The 12,931-nt window shown below is 34.6% G+C and overlaps 1 protein-coding gene across 1 annotated transcript; it reads right to left on the bottom strand.

Annotated features, from left to right (window-relative positions):
* Window positions 1-1,214: 1,214 nt before the first annotated feature.
* On the bottom strand, window positions 1,215-12,541 carry LOC145317843 (uncharacterized). The gene is made up of 3 exons (XM_080159115.1): window positions 12,386-12,541; window positions 2,492-4,810; window positions 1,215-2,259 (listed from the first exon to the last, which is right to left on the bottom strand). The coding sequence occupies exons 1-3, from the start codon at window positions 12,432-12,434 to the stop codon at window positions 2,243-2,245; spliced, it is 2,385 nt and encodes a 794-aa protein (XP_080015241.1). The 5' UTR covers window positions 12,435-12,541; the 3' UTR covers window positions 1,215-2,242.
* Between the last annotated feature and the right edge of the window lie 390 nt (window positions 12,542-12,931).

The raw sequence follows: 12,931 nt of genomic DNA, 5'->3' as shown, positions 1-12,931 counted from the left end.
TCCTGCGCAGAGGCTGTTGAGGTTTCTTGTGCGGGTCAGGGGTGTATTGCCTGTTGAACTGGTCTGCAATGTGTTTGGCATGTGTGTATGTCTTGTTGTTAAATTCAATGCCTTGATTGTTGGGTTGTTGGGGCTGGTTACCAAGGCTCTTAATGGTGTTCCAGAGCTTCTTGGAACCAGGATCACATGTTCCTAGATGTTCCTGCCATTTCTTCTTCTTGTGTTCGTTTATTAAGTTGTTGATGTTTTTGTTTAGGTCAGGAAGTCTGGCATCCGCAGGGTTGTTTTTCTTCACCTCATCACGTTCGTCGATAAGTTTAGCTGCTTCGGTTGGGAGGGCATTGTAGATGGTAGGGATCCGTCCCGCAGGTATGAATCGTTTTGAAGCTTTTTGTAGGGTGGTACGAAAAAATTTTTCAGCTTCATGAATGTTGTCAACTTTCTTGGCTTTTGAAAATTCCTTTTCTGTGAAAGATTGAAATTTTGGCCAATCCGCTTTAGAGAAGTTGATGAAAGTTTGCGGTTTAGAGTTGAACTTTTTCAGTGTGGCTGAGACACTGATAGTGATGGGTAAATGGTCAGAATTAAGTTTATTCTCGACCTTCCAGTTTGTTGTTGGTAACAGGCTGATTGAGGCAATACTTACATCTGGAGCAGTAGCTGAATTGTTGGCTACTCTGGTTGGCTGGTCAAGGTTTATGATGGCACAATCTTGATTAGATATGACGTCAGCTAAGGCTTCGCCCCTAGCGTCGTTGGTGGCTCCAGAGTGCCAGAGTGTATGGTGTGCATTCACATCCCCTAAAACATAGTAGTTGTCTCCAAGTCCAGTAGTTAATTCGTTTAGGGGTGGCACATAGTTTGGTGTATTACAGCTGCTCACTGGTGGAAGATACACATTTCTGATGTTGAGTGGAGATTGCTCGCCAGGAATACTGATGGTTAATGTCTCCAAGTGTGGATCTTGTTCAAGAGTGGGAGGTGTTTTTAACAGTGTGAAGCTTACGTCCTTGTGGACCAAGAAACCAAGCCCTCCACCTTTATTTACACCTCTGTCTTGTCTAACAAATGTGTAGTTGGGGGTTGTTGGTTGTTTAGACTTCGATGTAAGTAATCTTCTGGATTAAAACCGGTTCTCGAACATTCTGAAATATCATGTATAGCATCGTATTACAGATATTTTTCCACGAATATTTTTCATTTTAATACCCGCGGTAAGCTATCTATTAGATGCTATAAATAACTATTCGAAACATATTTAAAAAGAAATTTCAATGTATATTTTTGTAACACATTATATGCGTGGCATAAAAAAGTTGTAAGGTTTCAACCAGTAAAAAAATTAAAAACATTAAAAACACAACAAAGGGCATATTACATAAAACTAAAAAGGGGGGTAGTGGGGCTCATTTGTGGGGGCACAAAAATTTACTATACAGTATACAATGTAATTATCATTATCAATAATAGTATGGAATGACTGCTAGAAGTATAATGATGATATTATTATAGATTAAAAACATTTAGAAACTAGAGTACGAAAATCTAAAGTACGATCACATTTTTTATAGGAACAAATATTTTTTCATTGCGCGCACAGTTAACCCCTACCTGCAAGCTGGCAACCTAAACAAAATTAATTCGCCTACATTGATAAAAAAATCAAATATCGTTTAGTTTCATTCAAATATGCAAATGATTATTTATCAACAATGTAGCTGTCTATAGTGCCCTAGCAAAATGGGGATAGATGTCACTGCTTTTTGCCTACCTATTCTATTGACATGAAGAAATACCCTCTTTTCTGTTCCACTTCCTTCTCTCTTTCCCTCTACTATGACGTCAATAGAATAGGTATAAGTCAAAAGTGGTGACATCTATCCCCATTTTCCTAGGACATTAAACACAGCTACATCAAAAATTGCATCAGATTAAATAAGAAAATGAGTTTTCAAAGCTGCCTGCTTGCAAAAATGGGAAACTGGCGCGTAGCGGTCAGCCTCGTCAGAGTGAGTGGGTCAGCTTCAATTAATTATATTCTAACTGCCTCGTAGCCAAAATCAGCAGCTAGCAGCTGGCATTGAAAAATGCAGTTATTTTTGTGCTATATGAAATATTGTGCTTTGTTATTTAAATATTTTTTTTATTCAAAAGTAGCCAGCTGCTGATTTAGCAGCTAGATGAAGTCAGTTGTAGATATATAATTTGTCAGCTGAAGTTAAGGTTTTAATCCTCTCTTTTATTAGCTCAACATCAAACCTAAAAATATTCAAATTTTTAATTCATGCAAAGATTTATCTATACAATCTTAATCTGAAATTTTTTCTTCTTCAATATTTCAATGAAATTGGACAAAAAACAAATTGATAATATAATAATCATATAAGGTTGCCTCCTTGTCAGTTGGGCTCTTAAGATTTCTTTAACGGCGCGGCGAGATCGAATAGGGGAGGGAGTACTATGCATTCAAGCTCCTAGTAATAATTATTACCTGGAGAATCAAGCTTGCCAGCGGATACTGATAGTGATATCAAATCCTGTCTGGTATCCAACAAATTCTTAGTGTCAACACCACTGCTTGTCTCAGTCAATGATGATGATGACATAGATTCTGTGGTTAGTGAGGAACTCCAGGTTGAAGACAGTTGAGTATCAGCTATGGATGTTATCGTTGAGCTGCTTGTTATTATATTACTCGCAGTTGCAGTGTCCTTGCTGCCCCAGCCGACAGCGCCTGGAAGTTTTGCAGCATCTGCAACGACGTTACTCCACGAGGCCGCCAATTTTGTGCTGGCAGTCGTCAGGTCACCTCCAGCTGGATTCCAGGTAGGTGCTGGATCCTGTTGTTGTTGCTGCTGTTTATTAACCACACACTTTCTCATATGTTTCTCCAGAGTGCTGGCCACACTGAAGGGCATGGAACAGAACCGACACTTGAAAATATCTTTGCCAAGACGGCCGTGGGTTTTCATATGTCGCGTCAGTTTGCTCGACTGGGCGCAGCTGTACGTGCACAGCTGGCACTTGTACGGCTTCTCGCCGGTGTGGCTGCGACGATGCACGGTTAGGTTGGAACAGTTCTTGAATACTTTGCCACAATACTCACAGGTGTCGTTGCGGCCGCGGCCGATTAATTCTTTGCGCATTCTCGGGTCGAATATTGCGTCTAGGCGTCCCTTTTCGGCCAGGGCTTTTATTGCACTAGGCTCCATAGGAGGTAGGGTTACACCTGGAGGCAGAGATATGTTCATGTCTTTGGGCGACGACCGTCTTTGCCCACGCTGTGTTATCGCCATACCGCCATTGTTGCCATTGCCAATACCTTTTCGTTGATCTGTATTAGCAGCTGCAGCAGCTGCCGCCGCAGTTTGATGTCTTAGCAGTCCTGGCATCCATAATCCAGCAAACAATACCTCCTTGCTTTTGTCCAGGTTTGGAGCAAAGCTGTTGTGAATAGCAGACAGATCCAGCAAGCCTCCAGCATTCTCATTACCTGCTCTCAGCTTCAGGACATCATCACGCAGGCGTAGGGTAGCCTTGGCGTTGAACTTGCTCAGAGAATCATCTTCAGCGATTATATTCTCATCATTGATATATCCCTTGCGGTTGTTGTTTGTTGCCAAAGAGCCTGATTCTTGTATGGCCTTCCTGAAGGCTGCCTGATATTCCTTCAAATCATTGAATCCAAACTTTCTGATCAGCTCACTTACAATCGAGGGAGTGTTGTTATCAAGACTGTCAGCAGAATCATCGGTTCTTTGTGTTGATTCTGTCTCCATAGCCTCGTCTTCTGCTGCTATGTTATCCGTCTGAGTATCATACTCCATACCATCATCACAAGATCCATCAGTGACGTTTATAATATCCTTATCAGCCATACTACAACTAACTTTGTCCTGGTTCAAGTTAGAATCATTGTCAGCTTTCTGTTCACTTATTTCATCATTATCCTCCTTGTCTGATACAGCTATATCATCAACATCTTGATGTTGGCGTAGGTCAAGACGTCTGCTTGACTCCAGCAAAACTTGTTGAAAATGAAGTGTTTGTAACTGTTGAGGCGTTGGATATCTTGAGGCGGCGAATGGCGGCCGGGCGGCACTCGCAGGTGATGATAACATTGTCGGAAGATATGGCGATTGTGGGTGTGCGTGGCGGGGAGGCGACGATCCGCCATTCATCAATGGTGAAAGACCAAGTGGGTGCTGTGAGGCAGCTGCGGCGGCAGCCGCCGCGAAAGAATTGCGTAGTTTTTCAGTCAATATGCGCTCAGCGTTAATGTCATGTGGAGAGGGTGGGGGCGCAGTAGTTTGAGGAGAGGAGGAAGCAGGTCGCATAAACGGATGAAGTCTGTGGATAAAGGGAAAGCGAGCTGCTGCGGCCGCAGCCGCGGCGGCTGCATTAAAGTGATTTGCGCCTGGATACAGTTGACCCACAGGATCTAGCATCGGCGGGAAAGGTAGTAAGTTTTGTACAGCCGCAGCTGAAGTTGGCGGGCTAAGTAACGACCGCAAGTTTGTAAATTCTTCGGCGAGGGTTGTTGCTGGTGAACCTAGAGCCGGAGGCAACGGCTGACTAATTGCCGACAGGGGAGGCGAAGATTTCATGGAGGTGATATCATCATCGCTGCACAAGCTTGGTGGGACCCGGCTGCTGGACAGCAGGTTGTCTGGCAGGCGGACAGGGGAGTACAACTTGTTCTCTGTGGTGTGGGGGGAGCACAGCTTGAGCCCGTGTTGACTCTGGATCTGTTGGATCAGGTTCCAGGCGGTCATCCTTTTGTCCTCCAGGTCAACTTCCAGCAATCGACCTAAAAATAATATTTGCATTAAACTTTAAAGTAAACAATAAAGAAACATATTGTAAGTAAATGAATGTAGTGTAAGCTCTCGTAAACAGTTGTATAGATCTATCCACAAATTTCAGGGAAGCTTAATATTGTTACAAGAAATTGTAGTTGAAGGGGGGGGGGGAGAGGGTGATAGTTCATTTCTATTGCCAGGGTGACTTTTTCACCAACACCCCCAATTCCAAAAAAGCAAGAAAGAAGCTAATATAACCTAATCTTACCTGACCTAAAGTAATAAAACAAACGAAAAGAAAATCAATTTAGAAATAATAGAAAAATAGGAGGGGGGGGGGGGGGGTTCTTTGCTCAACAAGGATATTTGAAGGAAAAAATTTTATCTCAATGTTCATATTCAAAATTGTACATTATTGTTACAAAAATCAACTAGCAAAGATTGAAATTAATAGGATGCTTTTAACAAGCAAAGCTTAATGACCCTAATTGTAGAAAAGCTTCGCTTTCAAAATATGTGTTAATGAACGTGTAGATCCTTGTTTGAAGAAGTCATTAGTTACTGTTTATATGAAAGTTCTCAAAAGTTGAAAAAAGTTTATTCTTTGTATCAAATTCACAGTTGGCCAGAATTTACAAAAATGGAATTTTAAAGGCACAATTAAAGTCAATGTGTTTTTTTAAAAACGAAGCTTTCAGCATTTTTTTCGTCCATAACGGATAGCTCTAATTGTTAAATATTGTGTGATAAATTGTTCTATTTATTTCAAACCTAGCATGATGATTCCTGTATCAGTTAGGTACAATTCAAAAGGCGTAACGTATAAAAATATTTTTGTTTTAAAAATAGTAGATTTTTTTCTAATTTGCATTAATAGACGTACGGACGAACAGACATAACCTAAAGTAGCTGAGGTACTAACAAAAAGTTTGAATTTATTAAAGTTCAAAATCAATTTAAAAATCACAAAACCTTCTCTTTGATTTTTGAGTTTTAACAATATCAGTTTTATCATGTTAACTTCAACAAGGATAAATTTGATAAAACTTAACGTAAATGTAAAAAATAAACTAATTTTAGATATTTTGAAAAAAATGGATGTAAAATATACGTGGATATTATGACAGGAAAAAAAATTTCGTCAATTTATTTTGCTATTTCACCTGTCATTGGTCATTTCGTTCATTTAGAGGGAGGGAGGGGAGGGTTTGGGGGATTCGTTATTCTATTCCGCTACAAGTTTCACTTTATTATAGTACATGATATTCTGGCGTAAGATCCAAGTAATAATAAATCCATTTGTAAAAACCTTTTTTAGCTTTAGTCATCCTAAAAGGTATGGATTTAATAAAATTTAATAGAACTTTTATATAAAAAAGGGTGAGATAGTGCTTTTTTTTCTTTTGTCATGTATAAAAATATATAATCAAATAAAAAATGTCATTACAAGGGTCATCAGAAGGTGTTCAGTTATTTTAACAAAGTTTTTATATGTGATATAAGCAAAATTTTAGATGAAAATTTTACTGTATAAATAATAATGATACAAAAAAAACGTGGATATTATGATATGGGAAAAATTGTCGTCAATTTAGCTTGCTAACATAGAACTCTTTTATAGGTCAGTTCGCTTATACAGTAGGAGGCGAGGTGATAAGGTAACGAGGGCGAAAAGGGGGAACCGTTATTTTAGCCCGCTGCAAGTTATATTTATTAGAGGACATGAACATCTGGTGTAAGATGCAAGTAATAATATATCCATTTGAATAAACGAGTTTGCTAATTAAAAAAATATAACTTTTACGTTATTGAATGCACTCTAGAGAAATGAGTGCCCCAGCCCTCGGGGGCTAGTATAGTAGTCTGTGAGAAAAAAAGTATTTCAATAGAAATTTCAATGACATTAGTATTGCTGAATAAAACAAGAACATTTATTTACAAAAGAATTTTGAGCCAGATAAGTTTTTTTTTGTTTCCCTTTTTTCTCATTAATTTTACCTATTTTACCCTTTACAGGAATGCAATATTAATGGATATATGATATACGTGGATAAATTGTGAAGGGAAAATTTGTAGTTAATTAACCTTGCTAACAAGTGATTTATTGGTCAGTTCTTTCATCCAGAAGGAGGGGAGGGGATAGAGTATAGGGGGTGGATGGGAGGTATCGTTATTTTAGCTAGCTACGAGTTTCACTTTATTAAAGTACATGATTTATATGTAGGTATAAGATTATATTTAAAGGTTTACCACAAAGTATGCCATGAAAAATATTTTTTTCAATGTAATTGACACATTTTAAAATTATTTAAAAACACATTAAAATTATAGAGAAGCCATGCTCTTTCAAATATGCAATGTTTGCCTTAAAATACCCTTTATCAATATATTCATATATGATTTTTCGTTCCCTTTTGAAAATAAAATTGCCTTTAAAATTCCCTTTTAATGTATGTAAAGGGGATATTTAAGTGGTATATTAATGTATTTTTTAGTAATAATAAATTTCTTTTTCAATTCACAAAGATTGGAATTATTAAGTATAAAAACAGCTTCATATTCTACATTTCATTTTCATGTCCGCGGACAAAAGTCGATGAAACCATAAAAAAGTGCATAATTTATCTGTACTATGATATTTATAATTAGTTGCTTGAACAGTGAATATTCATCGATTTCAAAGCCATACTGAAAAATAGATTAAAACCATCTCGAAACACACGTGAAGCTTCCCTAAATTGGAAAATTCATTCGGTTCAGTGGTTAGAAGATCTTAAAGTCAAAAGAAATAACCTTACTAATCTATATAATAGGATTAATCTTTTAAACAGGTTTTTATTTTATGTCATTATAAAAAAAACTTCTCACGAGCAAAAATTATGATGTATATTAAACCAAGAACAATTTTCTTTCCAAGTAGCGTAGCCAAAACAGCTTATAATCACTTTAATTCATACTTTGTAGAGTGATGTAAATAAATCAATGAATATGACAGTGATTTTTGGAGCAGGAGCGTGCACAGGTTTTTGGCAGGTGGTTGTGAAAGGAATTGTGTTGTAAGTTTAAAATCGATTAATAATCAATGAAATTAAAACAAATAATTGTCGACAGTCTAACTTTCATTGAATATGTCGACATTATGAGAAACTACATTACTTTAATTGACTTTTTTGCGGTAGAGTTTTTTTTGAGGGGGGGGGGGGGGTGAAGGAAGTCGACCATTTAAAAAAAATTTAGTTTATAAAAGAAATTATAGTGTTACCCTCCCCCAAAATAGTTATAAACCTTTCCAGGACCCACAAGAAGCTACCCTTTAAAGAAGAACCATATCGGTTCAGCGTTAGCGAGATTCTTCGGTACAGACAAACGGACAGACATAATGTTAATAAAGGATTGACAAAGAACGATCAGACGTAACTAGATAAAAGAGTAGCTTCGCTACTAAAAATTCACACATACATTACACACACACTCACATACACACACACACATATATTTTAGGTATTAAATAAATATGACATAGAGCTTTACATTGTAATGCTAATAATACTAATAGTAGATTTTCTATTGTCATTCAACAGGAGAGAATATTTTAAATTTAATAGTAGTACTTCATTTTTAAAAGAGCAGCTTTTCTATAATTAGGGTAGGTCCGTATGTCTGGAATGGATAACATTTTTAAGCATGTTATAATTGTCCTATTGATTTAAAACTTTGCATGGTGATTTCTGTTATAGTTAGGTATGATTAAGAAAGCGTAGCAACACTATACTCGTTACCAGAATGTCCGTACTTCCATTTTATACATGTTGATTTTAAACTTTTTTAACAACAATTTTTATGTGATAAGATTATCCGATTGATCTGATTTTTACAATGTTAAAAGTGAAACAATGTATTTAAGCAGTTTTTCAACAAATTTACTTGCATTTTTGTTTCGACTTTTATACATTTATATATATTCTGATAATTCAGTTCTGACACTCTACAAGTATTAATGTTCAGAGCCTCGCTGTTGTCATCCTTGTTTAATGTTTAACAAAGGGGTAGAAAAAAAGGGAGTATTGGGGCAAAGATATCGAAAACTGTTGGTCATTATTGGTTTTACTTTTGGCAAGCTTCATAAATATCTTACGATGGTTTTAGGCTATTTTCCAGACATAATAATATCTATTTTAATATTCGTGTAAATAGAGATACAATACATGATTTTTCAGTATGACTGAGATCTGGTTCTAGTCAAGCGGATATTTATCGGTTTCGAAGCCATATGGAAACTATCTTATTATGTAGTATTTATATCTACCTTATATAACTATTTAATCAGTTACAAATCTAATTATAAGGAGGCCAAGTGTCAGTTTTTAAACATAATTACTCTTTTTTTATTCAGATCTTGTAAAAGGGCAGGGATCTAAAAGGAAAAGACAATGGCCGATAAATTGTTGTACATCCCCAATGAAGAAACATAAAATTACCCCTTCATTACATTACAACTAGTGGTTGAAACTTTTGGACACTCAACTAATGAACCAACCAAAAAACTTCGATATTATTTAATTATACATAAAAAAGTAAAATGAGAAAATGAGGGAAATGAATTTATAAAAACTGGACCCGAGTGTTAGAGTGAATAAATGTCCATGATACTAGGCTAATAGAACAACTATTACACGCTATGCTCTTAGACAATTAATGTTTAAGGTAGCCCCTTTGTTAAAAGAAAACTTAAAGAAAAGTAGTCTAAATTAATAGAAAGGTTAATAACATTCTATACATTTTTTGGAGATTTTTTTACAAAATGATTTTAGTGATTTGGCTACCATAGCCGATTCAGCAAAACTTTAAGAATCCACTCAGTGCATTTTTTGGTGTAAAATCACTTAACTTTTTAGTTTTTTCATCAAATTTGCTTTGTAACATATAATTATAGATTTTAACAAGATATGATTCAAATTAAACAAAGTAAACCACTTTTAAGTTTTTTTGTAAAGTTTAAAAAAAGCAAGTTGTAAAAGAAAACTGTTAAAAATCATATTGAAATACTTTTTCATAAACGATTTAATAACCAAAATGTATTAATTGTATTATTTTCTTTCAGCGTTCGTGGATATTTTGATAGGGGATAATCACTCCTCAATTTAGTTTTTTAATGAACCTCATTTATTGATCAGTTTGTTCGTCTAGTAGGATGGGAGGGTGTGGAGGAGGGTATCGTTATTTTAGCCAGCTGCAAGCATTATTTCATCAGAGTACATGAAAATCTAGTGCAACATCCGAGTAGTAATATATCCATTGCTTCAACTTTATTTACTACAAGCCCAGCGTGATTATTCATGAGACTGGTGGGGCTAATAGAAGAACAATTATCAGCAAAATAAGATTAAATGTTAATAAAGTGACACAGATTGGCCCTTTAATCTGACACAACATAGGGTTAGGGTGGGTTTAGTTGAGGGGGGGGGGGATAAGGACAAGGCTATTCTAAGAATCTTAAGGGATAAGACAATGGACAATAAATCCCCATTGGTTGAAAAGTTTCGACAATGAATCAATAAATTAACCAACTAATTAGAAAGATTATTTATATATATTCTTTGGATACCAATATAATTTACATTCCAAATGTCCCCTTCCTCCCTGCCAGAGGGCAAATCTGGGGAATATCAAATTAAGCAACAAATAATATAAACAATATTAATCGATATATTATTACGTGGATGTTGCACCAGATTTTCATGTGCTCTAATAAAGTGATGCATGTAGCTGGCTAAAATAACAATCCACCCACTTTACCACATCCCCTTCCTCCTACTGAATGAACGCATTGACCAATAAATGAGGTCCATATTAGCAAGCTAAATTGACGACAAGTTTTCCCCTGTCAATATATCCAGTATCCACGTATATCCTATATATAAAGTGATGCTTGTTACTTACTAAAATAACAATCTACCCATTTTACCACATCCCCTCCCCCCTACTGAATGAACGATATAACCAGTATCCACGTATATCCTATATCCATTACATTGGTAGTCAGAGTTTATTATTACAAGGATAATAATTTAATAAAGTAGCGCAGCAATTCTATATGGAACAAGGATGACAAAGGCCAAATTGTTGCAAAATTGTGTAAAAAATTATCCATGGGACGTCATAAAAATGATGGAGATGAGAGGAGAAGTAGGTAAGAAAACCTCTAAAAAAGAGATGGATAATTCCTCATTTTTATGACGTCACATGGATAATTTTTGACACAATTTTGCAGCAATTTATTCTTTGTCAAAAAGAATGACAACATATATAAAATCGGATCTCTAAAATAAACGGTATGACAAACGAACATAAATACTTTTAAAGTGTCAAAGTTTAAGTCAACAAAATAGTGAGGAAATATAAACGTGTTAAAAAAGATTTTAAAAAATTATTTAATGCTAATTGATCAAAAATATTTATGCTTTGAAAATTGCATCAAATATTTTATTTGAAACTGGTACACAAGTAGCTGTGCTCATTTAAACAATTATTTTAGATAATTCAAAATTCAAATTTTTATCTTATTTTTTTTTCTTTTAAAATGATTACTTTTATCACTTTAATAAATTAAAAAGTTTGATGAATCAAAGATTATTTTTTATTTATTTTTTAAATTCTTAACAGAGCATTTACCTGTTTTTTTTTATGTGAAGGAAAATATCTTTTAAAATAATTAAAAATCTAAACTAATGAAATTGGTGTTGGAACATTTTTTTAAAATTGGCTAAAAATTAAATTTTCAATAATCGGGGTTAATTCAATAGAAGGCCGCATGTCCTTTTTTATTCTATCAATCTAATTTTTGGAATCATCATTTCTAGGACGATTTGGCACGTAATATAGTGCATGTTATTGATGAAGAATTTATATAATAATCAATATAATAAGAAATTTTCGTTTAGACTTCTAGATATTGTTGAATATTGCATGGTGAGCTTCGCTTTTATAGATGTTGCCTTCCTTGTATTATTATCATTTCGATAACACAAATATTGAACAAGGATGACAACATCCAGAAAAGCGAATCTCTGAAACTGTAGAACAAACGAACAATAACACTAGTAGAGTGTCATAACTGAAAAAGCAGAATAAAAACAAAATTGTAAGTAAATTTGTAACGAACTGCGAAAAAACAGGCTACTGTTGACATACGTCCATTTTTATTAATTGATTACAGAACTGAGGTGAATTCTTAAAAAAACTTTAGCCCCACTAAAATCAGTGAGGCAAACTAAAAATTTAGAGGGGATAATTTTGCCTCACTAAAATTTTAGTGGGGCAAAATTTTTTTTTAAGAATTCACCTCTGCTTAGCTTATAACATTGTACTTTGTTGTCTTAGGAATCAGTATTCCAAAAAATCAGATTAATAGGATAATTGTATCGCATAAAATTTTTTATCAAAAAAGTTACAGATCAAAAGTTAGACATTCTGGACAATTATAGAGTTGTAACGCATTTTAAATAGTACATAAATACTACAGGAATCACTATCCTTAGCTTTAAATCGATAGGACAATTCTAACAACTAAAAATAATGAATACCTGAATTGTTTCTTAAATGAGGAATAATTTGATTATTACTTTCTATCATCTTTATATTTCTTCCTCATTCTTTACACCTTACAAAGTACAGCACTCATTTTTAGGTTTCAAAGTTTTTAAATTTTTTCACGTCTTTTGAGCTTTAAATGTTTTCTATTATCTAGGTATGAAATAACAACAATGAATTTTTTAATGTACTTTCATATGAAAAATGAAAAAAAATATTTAAAGTAAAACATGATTTTTTTTATATCTTTTACAAATAAAATACTAGTTATTTATCGCATCGTATTATAGACAGCTTTCCGCGGATATTAAAAGAAAAATAACAAAAAAGGGTTTAATTTAATATTTTTTTTAATATTCGTAGAAAATTATCTGTTATACTATGCTATACATGATTTTTTGGTATGACTAAGAACCGGTTCAAATCCAGCGGATATTAATCGGTTTCAAAGCCATACTGGAATAAAAATTAAAAGATATCATTGTCGCAATTTTCCTTGTTTTTTGGCAGATTTTTTTTGCAGGAGAAAAGTTGCTCCT

This window comes from Acartia tonsa, chromosome 4 (assembly GCF_053477335.1).
Source record: "Acartia tonsa isolate MP-2025a chromosome 4, ASM5347733v1, whole genome shotgun sequence".
Lineage (NCBI taxonomy): Eukaryota > Metazoa > Arthropoda > Copepoda > Calanoida > Acartiidae > Acartia > Acartia tonsa.
Note: the sequence above shows the minus strand (reverse complement) of the source record. Positions and strands in the feature narration are given on the sequence as shown.